This window comes from Hyla sarda, chromosome 9, assembly GCF_029499605.1.
Source record: "Hyla sarda isolate aHylSar1 chromosome 9, aHylSar1.hap1, whole genome shotgun sequence".
Lineage (NCBI taxonomy): Eukaryota > Metazoa > Chordata > Amphibia > Anura > Hylidae > Hyla > Hyla sarda.
In genome coordinates this window covers 168,494,597-168,513,489 of record NC_079197.1, presented here as the reverse complement: position 1 = coordinate 168,513,489, position 18,893 = coordinate 168,494,597, and the positions used below count along the sequence as shown (strand labels likewise).

Here is an 18,893-nt window from a genome sequence, read left to right as displayed (position 1 = left end):
GGCAGTGAGCGCCAATGTCATGTGCTCATGGTACTTCTCTACCAACACATGGTCATTCGTGTGCGGCAACTAAAGCCAGTGTCAGCCATTTTTCTTTGGCTGTTATCCTTCTTTTTCATTGAAGTGTTGGATTAGTGAAATGTAAACAAAATGGCCGCCTTGAAATCTGCAGAAGGCGCCAAAACAAAAATAAAAAAATGTTAATAATAATAATAATAATAATAAAATCACATGTGAATCTCCTCCGGCAAAGTGATTATTTTTTCTTCTTCTTTTTGCCTTCGGACTCTGCAGATCGGTTCTTCTTGTTCAGGATGGACATCAGAGACTTTGGCATGTAATATGGCTTCTCTGGGGAACCATCGTTGCGTTCTAAGTCTTCCACTGGGAAAACAAGTCAAATTAGCAAAGGGTTGGGGTTAAAAGGAAAAAACAGATGTCATTTCTTCCAAAAACAGTGCCACCTCTGTCCTCAGGTTGTGTGTGGTATTACAGTTTGGATTCATTCACTTCAATGGAACGGAGCTGCAATACCGCACCCAACCTGAGGACAAGAGTGGTGAGAGGAGAAGCAAATCTCATGTCAATGGGGAGAAGTTGTTCCACAATCCCACTGCTAGTCTAGGACCCTACAGGGTTTCAGGCCGGGCCTAGTAGTCCTTATGGCTGTTGGAGCTATAACTCTGGTTGCCTCACCCTAAAGAGGGCATTGCAAAAAGAGAGAGGAAAAAAAAAAGGGTCCCCAAGTATAATGCAAACCCTTTCAGGCACACATAATAATTATATACATATATATACATATATATATACTCACAGAAGCACAGGAAGAGGGTGTCCACACACATATTGTACACGCTAAAGAAGCCTTGAGCGATCATGTATGACCCCACCACCACAGTCTGCAAGGAGAAAGTACACAACATGTGAGAACCCCCGCACCACCACAATGGACAAACCCTGTTATTACTAAGTATTCCCATCGATGACCATATCTAGAAGGTGCCCTCTGTAGCACTCACCAAAATTGGTATCCAGTAGTAGTTCAAAGTTGGTGACTTAAAGGCATCGTTTGGAATTGGTAATTGACCAGAAAAGAAGAAAAACGCAAGGACTCCTAAGGGATCAGAAGACAGAACATAAGTGTCTGAGACATACAAGATGGAGGAGAAGGACTATGTCAAGACAGTAGCGACACTGAGCCAGGGAATTTGGAGGCCATTATGACAATATTTCCCCCCCCCCCCCCCAAACATTTCCAATAATTTGACCAATGCTGAGGTGCAGTCATTAATATTGTGGTAGAATCACATGGGCCTCATGTTTGAACCATTGAACCCGTGAAAAGACTAGAATTTTTATTTTTTTTAAATAGCTGGAAAGGGATTTTTTCAATGAGTTTTTTCAGGCTCCTCACCTACTCCACCAACAACAATCAGCTTCCCAAAGAAGATCAGCAAATCTGTGACCTTGTCCAGGACAAACACCCTGCGGAGAGAAGCAGAGGTGTCAGTAAATTGTAGGGTCAGACACACAAAGAGCTACAGTGAGGAAGTGAGAGGTAGGTGAACATGCAGACGGGGACGACAGAAGAGGCTAAAACACACAGGGACGATAGACACGGCCAAGCCAAACTACATCCAAGTCAACAGGAGAAGTCACCGAATACTCAGAACATTCCGAAATCACACACGACACACCAAGTCAACATGCCAAGTCCAGCCGAGTGTCCAGCCGCAGGTCAAGCGGAAGGCACAGGGTGTGGCTCAATGTCCCAAATTACACACTAGTCAGAACATATTAAGTCCAGGTATACTGTATATGTGATGTCCACCATAACGCTTAATACTCCAAGTTCAACTCAACGAGCCCGGTCATATGTTACTCAGAACATGGCAAATCACACGTTTCTCTAAATGTGCCAAATCCATGTGAAGTCATACTCAGTTTTGTTAAGTTACTCAAAATGAACACATCAAGCTCAGGTCAGTGAGTCAACATCACATCAAACATTGGTCACAACAAGCCATGTTTAGTTCCTCATGCAAAGTCCAACTCACCACACATTATTCACACCATGCCATGAACTACTCCGCATGCCAACTCACCACACATTACTCACACCATGCCATGAACTACTCCACTCACCAACTCACCACACATTATTCACACCATGCCATGAACTACTGCACTCACCAACTCACCACACATTATTCACACCATGCCATGACCTACTCCACTCACCAACTCACCACACATTACTCACACCATGCCATGAACTACTCCGCTCACCAACTCGCCACACATTATTCACACCATGCCATGACCTACTCCACTCACCAACTCACCACACATTATTCACACCATGCCATGAACTACTCCGCTCACCAACTCACCACACAATATTCACACCATGCCATGACCTACTCCACTCACCAACTCACCACACATTATTCACACCATGCCATGAACTACTCCGCTCACCAACTCACCACACAATATTCACACCATGCCATGACCTACTCCACTCACCAACTCACCACACATTATTCACACCATGCCATGACCTACTCCACTCACCAACTCACCACACATTATTCACACCATGCCATGAACTACTCCACTCACCAACTCACCACACATTATTCACACCATGCCATGACCTACTCCACTCACCAACTCACCACACATTATTCACACCATGCCATGAACTACTCCACTCACCAACTCACCACACATTATTCACACCATGCCATGAACTACTCCGCTCACCAACTCACCACACATTATTCACACCATGCCATGACCTACTCCACTCACCAACTCACCACACATTATTCACACCATGCCATGACCTACTCCACTCACCAACTCACCACACATTATTCACACCATGCCATGACCTACTCCACTCACCAACTCACCACACATTATTCACACCATGCCATGACCTACTCCACTCACCAACTCACCACACATTATTCACACCATGCCATGAACTACTCCGCTCACCAACTCACCACACAATATTCACACCATGCCATGAACTACTCCACATGCCAACTCACCACACATTACTCACACCATGCCATGACCTACTCCACTCACCACACATTATTCACACCATGCCATGACCTATTCCACTCACCACACACTATTCACACCATGCCATGACCTATTCCACTCACCAACTCACCACACATTATTCACACCATGCCATGAACTACTCCGCATGCCAACTCACTACACATTATTCACACCATGCCATGACCTACTCCACTCACCAACTCGCCACACATTATTCACACCATGCCATAACCTACTCCACTCACCAACTCACCACACATTATTCACACCATGCCATGACCTACTCCACTCACCAACTCACCACACATTATTCACACCATGCCATGACCTACTCCACTCACCAACTCACCACACATTATTCACACCATGCCATGACCTACTCCACATGCCAACTCACCACACATTACTCACACCATGCCATGACCTACTCCACATGCCAACTCACCACACATTACTCACACCATGCCATGACCTACTCCACATGCCAACTCACCACACATTATTCACACCATGCCATGACCTACTCCACATGCCAACTCACCACACATTACTCACACCATGCCATGACCTACTCCACTCACCACACACTATTCAAACCATGCCATGACCTATTCCACTCACCAACTCACCACACATTATTCACTCCACGCCATGAACTACTCCACATGCCAACTCACCACACATTATTCACACCATGCCATGACCTACTCCACATGCCAACTCACCACACATTATTCACACCATGCCATGACCTACTCCACATGCCAACTCACCACACATTATTCACACCATGCCATGACCTACTCCACATGCCAACTCACCACACATTATTCACTCCACGCCATGAACTACTCCACTCACCAACTCACCACACATTATTCACACCATACCATGACCTACTCCACTCACCAACTCACCACACATTATTCACACCATGCCATGACCTACTCTGCATGCCAACTCACCACACATTATTCACTCCACGCCATGACCTACTCTGCATGCCAACTCACCACACATTATTCACACCATGCCATGACCTACTCCACATGCCAACTCACCACACATTATTCACACCATGCCATGACCTACTCCACATGCCAACTCGCCACACATTATTCACACCATGCCATGACCTACTCCACTCACCAACTCACCACACATTATTCACACCATGCCATGACCTACTCCACTCACCAACTCACCACACATTATTCACACCATGCCATGAACTACTCCACTCACCAACTCACCACACATTATTCACTCTATGCCATGAACTACTCCGCATGCCAACCCACCAAACATTATTCACTCCATGCCATGACCTACTCCACTCACCAACTCACCACACATTATTCACACCATGCCATGACCTACTCCACTCACCAACTCACCACACATTATTCACACCATGCCATGAACTACTCCACTCACCAACTCACCACACATTATTCACTCTATGCCATGAACTACTCCGCATGCCAACCCACCAAACATTATTCACTCCATGCCATGACCTACTCCACATGCCAACTCACCACACATTATTCACTCCATGCCATGACCTACTCCACTCACCAACCCACCACACATTATTCACTCCATGCCATGACCTACTCCACTCACCAACCCACCACACATTATTCACTCCATGCCATGACCTACTCCACTCACCAACTCACCACACATTATTCACCCTGTTTTCCATAGACGTCGCCCTGTGGGATGAGCAGGAGATACATATACAGACAGGTGAATGACATGGTATGACGGGGCTGTATAAATCACCTCACAATGTTTCTCATCAGCAGCTTGAAGGCATTTTTAGCAGAAACACAGAAGTTCTTTCCATACACTGCGATCTGCACCGGAAGGAGAAGAGCAGATCAGAACATTAGCATCTTATAGGAAAAATATTGACTCCCCAATTGAGGTGGCATTGCCCCCTGCGTTGCTTTTTAACTGTTTCCAACATCTAAGGGCCCATGCACACTACAGACATTCTCACTGGGATTCTGCTGCTCTGTACACACTATCGAAGTTCTGCTAATTCTTTTGGCGGAATTCTGCCCAATCAGCGGGATGGTGCTCAGTGTCCACATAGCCATTAAAGGAGTAGTCCAGTGGTGAACCCAGTGGTGAGCAGGGGGCCCCAGCGGTCGGACCCCCCGCGATCTCAAACTTATCCCCTATCCTTAGGATAGGGGATAAGTTTTTCACCACTGGACTACCCCTTTAAGTACCAATCATGACAGAGACTGCTGCACGTGGAATTCTGCTCTGAATAATCCGTAGTGTGCATGGGCCCTTACTATTGCAATCTACATAGAACGTTAACCTCCTTAAAGGGGTACTCCGCTGCTCAGCGTTTGGAACTGTTCCGAACGCTGGAGCCAGGAGCTCGTGACACCATAACCCCGCCTCCTCATTACTTCACACCCCGCCCCCTCAATGAAAGTCTATGGGAGGGGGCGTGACGGCTGTCACGCCCCCTCCCATAGACTTGCAATGAGGGGGCGTGACGTCATGAGAGGGCAGGGCTATGGCGTCACGAGCTCCCAGCGCCGGCTCCAGCGTTCTGAACCCCTTTAAATATCAAACCGCTAAAGCATTATATACAACTTTTCAGAAGGATAATGTGTTGAGATAGGGGTTACCATAATATAAGCGTTTCGATTCAAGAACTTGATAAACTTCTCCAGACACCAGAAGCAACATTTGAGGCAGCAGAGGAGGAAGCGGGTGCATGGGTTTTGTGCCCCTAGTGGAGAGAGTTATTATTACACAGAGGTGGAGACTTTTACATTAGAGACTGTTTTTTCTGTATCTGGATTTATATATTCAAAATAGACTCTCGGCCTTCAATCTGTGGACGTCCCACCATGCCCGTGCATGCTGGATGTTGTAGTTTTGCAACAGCAGGAGGTCCACAGTTTGCAGACCACTGGCCTAGACATTGTGACGTCTTATATTAAGTGTTACCTTTTAGCTTGTGGTCCAGATACTCCAGGATGATTCTGATCATCTGAACAATAGTGAGAATGAGAGACCCAAAGGCCAGTGACCCAGTGTGATACCTGGAGGGGGAAGAGAGACACCGAGGGGTCACAAAGGGGAACATGGAGCTTGCCATGGGCACTATGCCCCCTATAGAGCAATGTTCTCCAAACTGTGTCCCTTCAGATGTTGCAAAACTACAACTCCCAGTTTGGAGACCACTGCTGAAGAGCAGTGGTCTTCAACCTGCGGACCTCCAGATGTTGCAAAACTACAACTCCCAGCATGCCCGGACAGCCGTTGGCTGTCCGGGCATGCTGGGAGTTGTAGTTTTCCCAACATCTGGAAGTCCGCAGATTGAAGACCACTGCTGTAGAGTATGGTCATTGCTGCATTTTTTCCCAAAATTGTGTCGATTTTATTCACAGATTTTCTCCTATGGATTTTGGTTTGGAATATGAAAAAAATAAAAAAAATAAAAATAAATGAATAAATACAACATTTAAAAAATAAATACATAAATGTGCTTAAAAATCAGAAAATTTCCAACTTTTGCAGTAAAATTGATTTTATTTATTGTATTTCTATTTTAATTGTATTTAATTTATTGTGGATTTTGATTTCCCACAAATTTTTGACCTACTGCAAACCATCTGCACATCAAATACTAAAAAGAACATGCCGTAGATTTGCAATCCGGATCGCAGGGGAATTTCTGCATGAATTTTGGGCATTTTCTTTATGCCTCAACTTTAGAATGTCATTCACCATTTCTGTTCGTATTGTTCTTGTGTTCTGCTTCCCTACCAGTGTGCCTCCAGCTGCTGCAAGGCTACAACTCCCAGCATGCTCAATCAAATAAAATAGCAACTTTTGTAAAAAAATAAAATTAAAATAAATCTTGCTTAAAGGGGTACTCCGCCCCTAGACATCTTATCCCCTATCCAAAGGATAGGGGATAAGATGTCAGATCGCCGGGGTCCCGCTGCTGGGGACCCCGGGGATCGCTGCTGCAGCACCTCGCTATCATTACTGCGCAGAGCGAGATCGCTCTGCATGTAATGACGGGCAATACAGGGGCCGGAGCATCGTTACGTCACGGCTCCGCCCCTCGTGACGTCACGGCCCGCCCCCGTCAATACAAGTCTATGGGAGGGGGTGTGGCGGTCATCACGCCCCCTGCCATAGACTTGCATTAAGGGGACAGGCCGTGATGTCATGAGGGGCGGAGCCATGACATCACGCTGCTCCGTCCCCTGTATCGCCCGTCATTACGCACAGAGCGAACTCGCTCTGCGCAGTAATGATAGCGGGGTGCTGCAGCAGCGATCCCTGGGGTCCCCAGCAGCGGGACCGCGGCGATCTAACATCTTATCCCCTTTCCTTTGGATAGGGGATAAGATGCCAGGGGCGGAGTACCCCTTTAAACATCTTTTATTGTTTTGGGTATTGGGTATACAGCTCTATTGCAGGCCTATGTGTTTCCATGGATAAGATAGGAAAAAATTGTTGTTCACAAGGATCTTGCCTTCACAGAGATAAAGGCATGGGCCATTAAAGAGGTTATCCAGGAAAAAACTTTAACTTTCTGGAGCCAGATGATCTATAAAAAAAAAAAAAAAACAGATTTGTAAAATACTTCTATCAAAAAAATCTTAATCCTTTCAGTACTTATAAGCTTCTGAAGTTAAGGTTGTTCTTTTCTGTCTAATTGCTCTCTGAGGACACCTGTCTCGGGAACCGCCCAGTTTAGAAGAGGTTTGCTATGGGGATTTGCTTCTAAACTGGGTGTTTCCCGAGACAGGTGTCATCAGAGAGGATTTAGACAGAAAAGAACAACCTTAACTTCTGCAGCTCATAAGTACTGAAAGGATTAAGATTTTTTTAATAGAAGTAATTTACAAATCTGTTTAACTTTCTGGAGCCAGTTGATATATAAAAAAAAGTTTTTCCCTGGAATACTCCTTTAAAGTCTATGTGGCCTCCATATACACTGATCCTTCGATATAAAACACTAGTTTAAGAGATTATAGCCCGATACTTGTGTGCCCAACCAAGTATGGGGCTACAGGAAATGCTGCAGGTTACAGGATTGTCCCTACACGGATATATATGGCTCACCTCAAGGTTCTCATGAAAGCGGCAGACACGGGGAAGTACGGGATATCTTTAGGTTTGTGGAAAGCCCAATAATAGGAAGCGAAGGTCCCGGCTAAGACGCACTGGCCAAGGGCGATGACGAAGTTAATGCACCATAGGAAGCCGAAGACATTGTAGATCTGCAGGTTAAAGAGGTTTTGCTGGAAGAGTCCTTCGGTATTATACTTGTAGAAAATACAGCGAGCCTCAGGGCAGCCGGTGCTGGGAATGTCAAATGTCTGCAAGAGGCAAAGTATAGATATTACACTATAAAAAAAATAATAATAATTTTATATATATATACATATATATATATACACACACACATACATACATATATACACACACACACACACACACACAGTGGGGCAAAAAAGTATTTAGTCAGCCACCAATTGTACAAGTTCTCCCACTTATAAAGATGAGAGGCTGTAATGTTCATCATAGGTTATAACCTCAACTATGAGAGACAGAATGGGGGGAAAGAATACAGGAAATCACATTGTAGGATTTTTTAAGAATTTATTTGCAAATTATGGTGGAAAATAAGTATTTGGTCAATAACAAAAGTTTATATCAATACTTTGTTATATCCCCTTTGTTGGCAATGACAGAGGTCAAACGTTTTCTGTCTTCACAAGGTTTTCACACACTGTTGCGGGTACTTTGGCCCATTCCTCCATGCAGATCTCCTCTAGAGCAGTGATGTTTTGGGGCTGTCGCTGGACAACACGGACTTTCAACTCCCACCAAAGGTTTTCTATGGGTTGAGATCTGGAGACTGGCTAGGCCACTCCAGGACCTTGAAATTCTTCTTATCAAGCCTCTCCTTTGGTGTTCCGGACAGTGTGTTTGGGATCATTGTCATGCTGAAAGACCCAGCCACGTTTTATCTTCAATGCCCTTGCTGATGGAAGAAGGTTTTCACTCAAACTCTCATGATACATGGCCCCATCCATTCTTTCCTTTACACGGAGCAGTCGTCCTGGTCCCTTAGCAGAAAAACAGCCGTAAGCATGATGTTTCCGTCCCCATTCTTCACAGTAGGTATGGTGTTCTTTGGATGCAACTCAGCATTCTTTCTCCTCTAAACACGACGAGTTGAGTTTTTACCCAAAAGTTCTACTTTGGTTTCATCTGACCATATGACATTCTCCCAATACTCTTCTGGATCATCCAAATGCTCTCTAACAAACTTCAGACAGGCCCAGACATGTACTGGCTTAAGTAGGGGGACACATCTGGCACTGCATGATTTGAGTCCCTGGCAGTGTAGTGTGTTACTGATGGTAGCCTTTGTTACTTTGGTCCCAGCTCTCTGCAGGTCATTCACTAGGTCCCCCGTGTGGTTCTGGGATTTTTACTGACCTTTCTTGTGATCATTTTGACTAGAGATGAGCGAACTTACAGTAAATTTGATTCGTCACAAACTTCTCGGCTCGGCAGTTGATGACTTATCCTGCATAAATTAGTTCAGCTTTCAGGTGCTCCTGTGGGCTGGAAAAGGTGGATACAGTCCTAGGAGACTCTTTCCTAGGACTGTATCCACCTTTTCCAGCCCACCGGAGCACCGGAAAGCTGAACTAATTTATGCAGGAAAAGTCATCAACCGCCGAGCCAAGAAGTTTGTGACGAATCGAATTTACTGTAAGTTCGCTCATCTCTAATTTTGACACCACGTGGTGAGATCTTGTGCGGAACCCCAGATTGAGGGAGATTATCAGTGGTCTTGTATGTCTTCCATTTTGTAATAATTGCTCCCACAGTTGATTTCTTCACACCAAGCTGCTTGCCTATTGCAGATTCAGTCTTCCCAGCCTGGTGCAGGTCTACAATTTTGTTTCTGGTGTCCTTCGACAGCTCTTTGGTCTTGGCCATAGTGGAGTTTGGAGTGTGACTGTTTGAGGTTGTGGACAGGTGTCTTTTATACTGATAACAAGTTCAAACAGGGGCCATTAATACAGGTAACGAGTGGAGGACAGAGGAGACTCTAAAAGAAGAAGTTACAGGTCTGTGAGAGCCAGAAATCTTACTTGTTTGTAGGTGACCAAATACTTATTTTCCACCATAATTTGCAAATTTGGGAGAACTTGCACAATTGGTGGCTGACTAAATACTTTTTTGCCCCACTGTACATACATAACATCAAGGGCTTGTCTGGTCTTTTGTAAATAAAGTGTAAACTCTTGAATAACCATGCGTATCAGGTCCTCACCATCTTAATTAAAGGTGATATAATTGGTTATGATCCCCAAACATGGGATCTCACCTTATTGTCTTTAAGCTTTCAATTTTAGTATCTTTCTAAAGGGAGAAGGAAATTAATATAATGGCCATGAAGACTCTTGTGTGAGTGGAATGTTATAGTAAACACATTCGGCCAGTGTTTCCCAATCAGGGTGCCTCCAGCTGTTGCAATACTACAACTTCCAGCATGCTGGGCATCTTGGGAGTTGTAGTTTTGCAACAGCTGGAGGCACCCTGGTTGGGAAACACTGCACTAGGATGTTCCCCATACATTTAGGGAACTTTAACTTTAGGGTGTTGCTTCCATTTATAATTGTCAGGACTATATGATGCATGCAAGCAATCATACACAAAGAAACATCAGGAACCAATAATAGTTGGAAAGAGAACAAAAAAGAAATGGAGGGAAATGGGCACGGTAGTGAAATAATGATTAAACTGTATGAGCCATCTATGTAAATAAAATAAATATATATAAAAATGAAATAAATAAAGTATATTATTAGATTTATATATATATATATATATATATATATATATATATATATATGAATTGCTTTATCAATATAAATAGGAGTGGGAAAGACTGATCATCTCTAAATGCACACAGGTCTAAGGCTTCTTACAGATACAAATACATTTAAGGGGAGAACCTATATAAAGCCAAGTTTTCTCTCACTTGAATGGGAACTGAGCTGCAATACCAGGCACAGCCATAACGAAATGTACAGCGCTGTGCCCAGTATACAATGAAAAGTGCTTGCCAGGAAACTGCAGTTCCTTTAGTCAACTGATTGGTGGGTTCTCAGAGCCTGAAGGCGGGTGTATCCTGCTGGGAGGAGCCGACTTTTTTTATTACCATAGTGTCACACCTCCTAGAGACAGCAGCATACACCCACGGTCTGTGTCCCCCCAATGGAGCCGATAGAGAAATGTTAATGGATTATTTCAAGCACAGGCAACCTTCGCCACTGCAGATATTTTGGACTACATCTCCCTTGATGCTCTTACAGCCAAAATGCATTATGGGAGATGTAGTCCATAACATCTGCAGTGCCGAAGGTTGTCTATGCCTGGCCTATTCTAAGGATGGGCCATCAATATTGCCCAAGCCGGACACACCTTTAGGCCACATTTACAGGTGTGTTATTACGGATACAAGTCCCAGCCAATCGTAGGTTTAATGAACCGAACGAACAGCATTATAAATCGCAATAATTCATAACGTGAAGACAAAGACATGCGTCCGTATTACATGTGAATGCAGCCGAAGTAAAATCTAGCCTGATAAAACATTGTTTTATAATTAGACATAATGTGCGCCATACTCACCATTGGGTCACAGGAAACATTACCAGTTATGTTGGAGCACCCCGGGCCACTACTGTTCAAGGTGGACACAACATATAATGGAGCTCCGGAGGTGGCCAGGTATCTGAAGAATGTTAAGGATCCAAAGCATGGCTTTCCGTGTTATTCCTAATCCCCAGAATGGCTTCCCATCTCATTCCTGGTCCCTAGCATAGCTTCCAAATCTATTCCCTGGTCCCTAGCATGACTCCAAATGTCTTTCCTGGTCCCTAGCATGGCTTCCAATCTCTCTCCAAGTCCCTAGCATGACTCCAAATGTCTTTCCTGGTCCCTAGCATGGCTTCCAATCTCTCTCCAAGTCCCTAGCATGACTCCAAATGTCTTTCCTAGTCCCTAGCATGACTCCCAATGTCTTTCCTGGTCCCTAGCATGGCTTCCAATCTCTTTCCTGGTCCCTAGCATGGCTCCAAATGTCTTTCCAAGTCCCTAGCATGACTTCCAATCTCTTTCCTGGTCCCTAGCATGGCTCCAAATGTCTTTCCAAGTCCCTAGCATGACTTCCAATCTCTTTCCTGGTCCCTAGCATGGCTCCCAATGTCTTTTCTGGTCCCTAGCATGGCTCACAATCTATGTCATGGTCCCTAGCATGACTCCCAATCTCTTTCCTGGTCCCTAGCATGGCTCCCAATCTCTTTCCTGGTCCCTAGCATGGCTCCCAATGTCTTTCCTGGTCCCTAACATGGGTTCCCATCTCACATCCTCCCCATCTAACATCTTCCCTCCTCCTGCCCCTACCTGATTATACAGCATCTCCTTCTTGATGTCCCTTAAAATGTCTGTCTACCCCCATGCTAAAGTTTGGTGAGGTGGAGCAACAAGGATCGGGAGCCAGATGATTCCGAGCACATATAACTTCCAACAATAGATGTTATAGAAGGATACAGAGCTGTAATGCCCCAGTACGCCACACAGACAACCAGAAGAACAAAGGTGACGATGGGATAGAACAGGGAAGACATGATGTAACCAATAGCCCTGGGAGATAAAAGAGACCACGATTACTGTCAGAGGTTCAATGCTCGGAGCACAGGGTGACACCCCCCGACCCCGCTCACCTGCTGGCCTCTTTTATCAACGCGATCGCAATGAGGATTCTCTTCCGCAGGAACAGTAAGAGTAGTAACAGAATGGCTTCAACCACAGCGAGGACAATCACTGGAGGGGAGAGGGAGCGGTTATAAGAAAATACAGATATAGCACCGCACAGAGGCTTTCACAGCTTCAATATTCTCAAATTATGAGGGTCTGAGACAGCACTAATCCCCCCTTCTCTATAATTATGCTGTGAAAATACTATGGAGCTGAGGCTGCACCCCAAGTCTATGGGAGATGTGTGGACTCATTCTGCTCCCTCTTCTCATTATAGAGCGGGAACAGCACAGGACCCCAATACTATTAGGGGGTCCGGTTACAAAAATATAACATTTATCACCAATCCAATGAATAAATGATGGATGGTCCAGGTGGGAAGCTTCAAGATACAAGAAAGTGTCAGTGGGATCTCCCCCAAATCACACCTATCAAAATAAATGAGGAATATAGAAAAAACTCTGGTACATCCTTTATTACTGTTCACACACATTTCATAGGTCAACATCCAAAATGCACTTATAGTAAACAAGTAATCAGTTTCCATGCGTTTGAGTGGAACGTTGAATTCTAGCTGCTGCAGTACCATGTATGACCAGTAGATTGTGCTGCTGATACAAACTGTTTCTCCTCGTGGAGACTGCCCACTGGACTGCCATTGGAAGCCATACAGACCAGGCAATGCTCCCTTGGAAAAATATATGCAAATGAGCTCTCCTCTAGGTGGAAGGAAACTCTTTTATGCCCCCTACTGGAGATAAATACCTTATAACTTAATATCGGACACATACAAGAAGCCTAAAAACATGACTAGGGATTAAAGGAATCGCTTCTCGGCCTTTTGGCTAAGATCAAGTGTAGTATCTGTTCTTATCAGTTTTTCATGCCGGTGGACTGTAACGCTGGTATGGGGCTGGTGGGGATGGGTGCTGCATGGAGGATGCAGGTGTACCAGGGCTTTCCGGGGCTGGTTCTGAGGAATCAGCTCGACGGCTGCCCCAATGTGACCTGATCCCTCCGGGTCTCGCCACGAGGCTGAGAGGGTCTAGAGCCAAGGTACTTTTGTGCCTCGTGGAGTGGTGACCCCGAGGTGCCGAAACTCACTGGGAATACTGGCTCACTGAGTTGAAGCACGGGCACCATAATCTCTTCACCTTGTGGCACTCACCTCTTGATTCCCGGCCTTCTGGCTAGGATCAGAGAAATTTTTATAGACCCGTCCGGATGTCCGGGCAGTATATCTGCACACATTCACTTATTTATTTATTTTTGTCTCACTGTGTTACTTTTTGCGTGTTGTGTGTTCACAGGATTTGTCAGAATGCGGTAGCCCTTCTGGGTGTCCCTCCTGGCGGTCTAGGGGAGGTGTGTGTGGCCATTAGGTTCCGCACCTCCCTGCAAACACCCCGGGTACTCCTGCTTTGGCAGGGTACCTACCGTTATCGGCTCTGCGGGCAGATACCTTGGCTAACGCCAAGGGGGATGCCGGGAGCATTTGTGGTCCCCTAGTAGCTTCGGCGAAAAGGGACATCGAACCTGGAACCTCGCAGGTACCTTTTGGTCCGGAGGCGAAGGGTAAGGTTTGTTGGGGGGGCCTCTCTCCTATCGGAGAAGGGCTTGCGATAGACCACATTCTTTGTGCACGTTTTTTTAGTGTAACACGTTTGCACTTTTTCTTGCACTTTGGGTGAATAGAGAGCACATTCCTCGGCTTTAAAAATAAATAAATAAATAAATAAAATAAAAAGGGATTAAAGGAAAATCTGTTTATGGGAATACTAAGCCTAAAGTTTTATTGTTCATTGTTCTCAGTCATTCTGAGCTGGGGAGACGCTATCTGGGGTGTTTATCAATGGGTGACTGATACAATGACTAAGAGTAAGTCCAAAAAATTGTCTACTCCATGTAGGAACATATGCAAACATTTTTTTTCAATCAGAACTTTTTAAGGCTTAGACAGCCAGGGAAGGGTCTCTGCTTGGGATCCTCTCCAAAAGCGTAACTTGCTTTCTGGTCCTAATGCCAAATTTGTAACAGGCCCCATGTCTACATGTGTCATTTATACTTACTGGTGTCTGCTTATACGGCATAGGTGCCTTGGGGCCCTCTCTGTCACAGGGCCCTGGTGTGACTGCTACCTTTGCACCCCCTATAATTCCGCCCCTGACCGCCTCTACAAGCCACAGGGGAGAACCAAAAGCAAGAAAGTGGTTCTCACTCTGGCAGACATAGGCCAACCATGCATGACCCAGCCAGCCATTACTCTGAATGCCCATCATACAATGCTACATCTCGCCTGTAGGTTTGTCTGTAGTTTCTTCCAGCAAAAAGATGCAGAGACTTCTATATTTAAAGGGGTATTCCAGGCAAAAACTTTTTTTATATATATCAACTGGCTCCAGAAAGTTAAACAGATTTGTAAATTACTTTTATTAAAAAATCTTAATCCTTTCAGTACTTAAGAGCTTCTGAAGTTAAGGTTGTTCTTTTCTGTCTAAGTGCTCTCTGATGACACCTGTCTCGGGAAACGCCCAGTTTAGAAGAGGTTTGCTATGGGGATTTGCTTCTAAACTGGGCGTTTCCCGAGACACGTGCCATCAGAGAGGACTTAGACAGAAAAGAACAACCTTAACTTCAGAAGCTCATAAGTACTGAAAGGATTAAGATTTTTTTAATAGAAGTAATTTACAAATCTGTTTAACTTTCTGGAGCCAGTTGATATATATAAAAAAAGTTTTTGCCTGGAATACCCCTTTAAATATAGAAGTCTCTGCATCTTTTTGCTGGAAGAAACTACAGACAAACCTAGGGGTATTCCGGGCAAAAACATCTTATCCCCTATCCAAAGGATAGGGGATACGATGTCTGATCATGGGGGGGGGGGGGGGGGGGGGGGGGGTTACTGCGTTCTCCCTGCAGCACCTGGGTGCTGCGTCTCTAGTTTCGGAAACCTTTGAGCCTCCGGGACTGGTGACGTGCCATCATGCCCCCTCCCATAGACATTAATGGAGGGTGCGTGGCATTACGACACATCTCCATTCCCGGAAACCAGGAGGTTTTCGAAACCAGAGATGCAGCACCCGCATAAAATGCCGGTGCTGCAGGGAGAGCGCGGGGGGTCCCAGCAACCATCCGCTCCCGTATCCCAGCCGGACTCGGCCTGAACCCCATACATTTCAATGAGCCGACCGGAGTCAAACGCAGACTCCGGTCGGCTCGCCGACCGGAGTCTGCGTTTGACACCGGTCGGCTCGTTGAAATGTATGGGGTTCAAGCCGAGTCCGGCTGGGATACGGGAGCGGATGGTTTTTGCTCCTCCCAACCGGATCTGGCACCCGTACACTGCAAACGTAGTCACATTGAGTCACATTGAAGTATACAAGGACCTTTTAGGTCTTCAGGCCGGGCCTAGTGCAGCGTGGATTTTACAAACAAGTATTAGATCTGTGCCGCACAGATGGAATAGTGGAACTAGAGATACAAGCGACTAGTATCCCTGCCTCCGTGCCCATCCCCATCTATACCTACTATGCAGCCCCCCTACCACTGCCAGTCCTTGTTACCGTGTCACAAGAACCGTCCGTAACAAGGCAGTGGGACCAAGGCTCCCAGCCATCTCCACACAAGTCCTTTACTCTGGGCCTGCCGAAAAGTGATTCTAACTTATCTATAACAGGTCACCGTACACAACAACGAACGTAAGTGATATACGAGAAGCATGACTTACAGATAGCCAGCCAGGTCTCTTTCACGCTGCCGTAGACACTCAGGTTGGTGGTGAAGCCCACATTGTTTATAGTTGACCCTTTTTTGTTGAGGGTGTCGTACTCCATATAACAGTGATAGATGCCTGGAAAAGACAAGACAGAGGATAAAAGAAATGTAGGTGACAGTTGGAAAGAGGCCTGCGGTTCACCAGAAACAGCGCCACGGATGCCCGTTGGCCATGTTTGGTATTGCAGTTCAGTTGCATTCACTTGGAAGATTTGCTGCTGCAATAACAAACAGAAAAAGGTGGAGCCATTTCTGATAAAAAGGAGACAATTTATATTCTCAGACATCACCTTTAAGATATTCATAGTACTTATTTGATGTGGATCATGTCAATACTCCAATCTTATCCTACCATCAGGTGTGACTCAGCTATAGCGCGTCATTGTGTTCCCTAAAAGAACCTGAAGATAATGGATTCCATTCTAAGTATGTGTAGAGTCATGTGCCATGTTCTTTCCTCCTTAACGAGGAAATGTCATTGAAATATTATGTTGCAGTTTATATATAAACTCAAAAATAGGTGAGTCACTGTGTACATACATTACATTACTTATCCTGTACTGATCCTGAGTTATATCCTGTATTATACTCCAGAGCTGTACTCACTATTCTGCTGGTGAGGTCACTGTGTACATACATTACATTACTTATCCTGTACTGATCCTGAGTTATATCCTGTATTATACTCCAGAGCTGTACTCACTATTCTGCTGGTGAGGTCACTGTGTACATACATTACATTACTTATCCTGTACTGATCCTGAGTTATATCCTGTATTATACTCCAGAGCTGTACTCACTATTCTGCTGGTGAGGTCACTGTGTACATACATTACATTACTTATCCTGTACTGATCCTGAGTTATATCCTGTATTATTCTCCAGAGCTGTACTCACTATTCTGCTGGTGAGGTCACTGTGTACATACATTACATTACTTATCCTGTACTGATCCGGAGTTATATCCTGTATTATTCTCCAGAGCTGTACTCACTATTCTGCTGGTGGAGTCACTATGTACATACATTACATTACGTATCCTGTACTGATCCTGAGTTATATCCTGTATTATACTCCAGAGCTGTACTCACTATTCTGCTGGTGAGGTCACTGTGTACATACATTACATTACTTATCCTGTACTGATCCTGAGTTATATCCTGTATTATTCTCCAGAGCTGTACTCATTATTCTGCTGGTGGGGTCACTGTGTACATACATTACATTACTTATCCTGTACTGATCCTGAGTTATATCCTGTATTATACCCCAGAGCTGTACTCACTATTCTGCTTGTGAGGTCACTGTGTACATACATTACATTACTTATCCTGTACTGATCCTGAGTTATATCCTGTATTATACTCCAGAGCTGTACTCACTATTCTGCTGGTGAGGTCACTGTGTACATACATTACATTACTTATCCTGTACTGATCCTGAGTTATATCCTATATTATACCCCAGAGCTGTACTCACTATTCTGCTGGTGAGGTCACTGTGTACATACATTACATTACTTATCCTGTACTGATCCTGAGTTACATCCTGTATTATACTCCAGATCTGTACTTACTATTCTGCTGGTGAGGTCACTGTGTACATACATTACATTACTTATCCTGTACTAATCCTGAGTTATATCCTGTATTATACCCCAGAGCTGTACTCACTATACTGCTGGTGGGGCCACTGTGTACATACATTACATTACTTATCTTGTACTGATCCTGAGTTATATCCTATATTATACTCCAGAGCTGTACTCACTATTCTGCTGGTGAGGTCACTGTGTACATTCATTACATTACTTATCCTGTACTCTGGAATTTAACACAGGATAAGTATTGTTACGTATTTGCAAAATGACTCAAATTTTTATGAAGAATAATTCAACAAGCTAAAGTGTATTTATTTTTGTATATATCCTCTCATGGGCAATTTCCCAATATCCCTATCCCTATGACCATTAATTGATTCTTCAAGTATGTTTCCCTGTACTTACCATAAGCAATAACCCCTATTACACCAACGATGAGCAGCCACACCAGGATGCCAGCAGTGAACCTCAACAAGATGAGGAAGAGGAGGCTCACCACCATAGCTATAGCCAAAGCTCTGCAACACAAGGAGACAAAGTATTATAGAACGTCAGCTCTTCTACCCAGATTCTGACTCTACAGACTTTC

General features: G+C 44.7%; 1 protein-coding gene and 1 non-coding gene across 2 annotated transcripts in view; one reads left to right on the top strand and one right to left on the bottom strand.

Moving 5' to 3' along the window:
• Positions 1 to 210: 210 nt before the first annotated feature.
• SLC44A4 (solute carrier family 44 member 4) overlaps positions 211 to 18,893 on the bottom strand; it is a 74,294-nt gene continuing 55,611 nt past the window's right edge. Inside the window, exons 10-22 of the mRNA XM_056537973.1 lie at positions 18,710 to 18,822; positions 16,658 to 16,780; positions 12,897 to 12,996; positions 12,724 to 12,816; positions 11,803 to 11,905; positions 8,206 to 8,462; positions 6,070 to 6,164; positions 5,745 to 5,848; positions 4,876 to 4,949; positions 1,415 to 1,485; positions 1,020 to 1,114; positions 815 to 899; positions 211 to 384 (exon numbers count right to left, since the gene is read on the bottom strand). Of these exons, the coding sequence (XP_056393948.1) occupies positions 257 to 384; positions 815 to 899; positions 1,020 to 1,114; positions 1,415 to 1,485; positions 4,876 to 4,949; positions 5,745 to 5,848; positions 6,070 to 6,164; positions 8,206 to 8,462; positions 11,803 to 11,905; positions 12,724 to 12,816; positions 12,897 to 12,996; positions 16,658 to 16,780; positions 18,710 to 18,822 (1,441 nt within the window). The 3' untranslated portion in view covers positions 211 to 256. The remainder of the gene's footprint in view (positions 385 to 814; positions 900 to 1,019; positions 1,115 to 1,414; positions 1,486 to 4,875; positions 4,950 to 5,744; positions 5,849 to 6,069; positions 6,165 to 8,205; positions 8,463 to 11,802; positions 11,906 to 12,723; positions 12,817 to 12,896; positions 12,997 to 16,657; positions 16,781 to 18,709; positions 18,823 to 18,893) is intronic.
• Positions 13,756 to 13,948, top strand: LOC130292252 (U2 spliceosomal RNA). Its single transcript, XR_008848149.1, has one exon. It is a non-coding gene; the product is annotated as a U2 spliceosomal RNA (small nuclear RNA).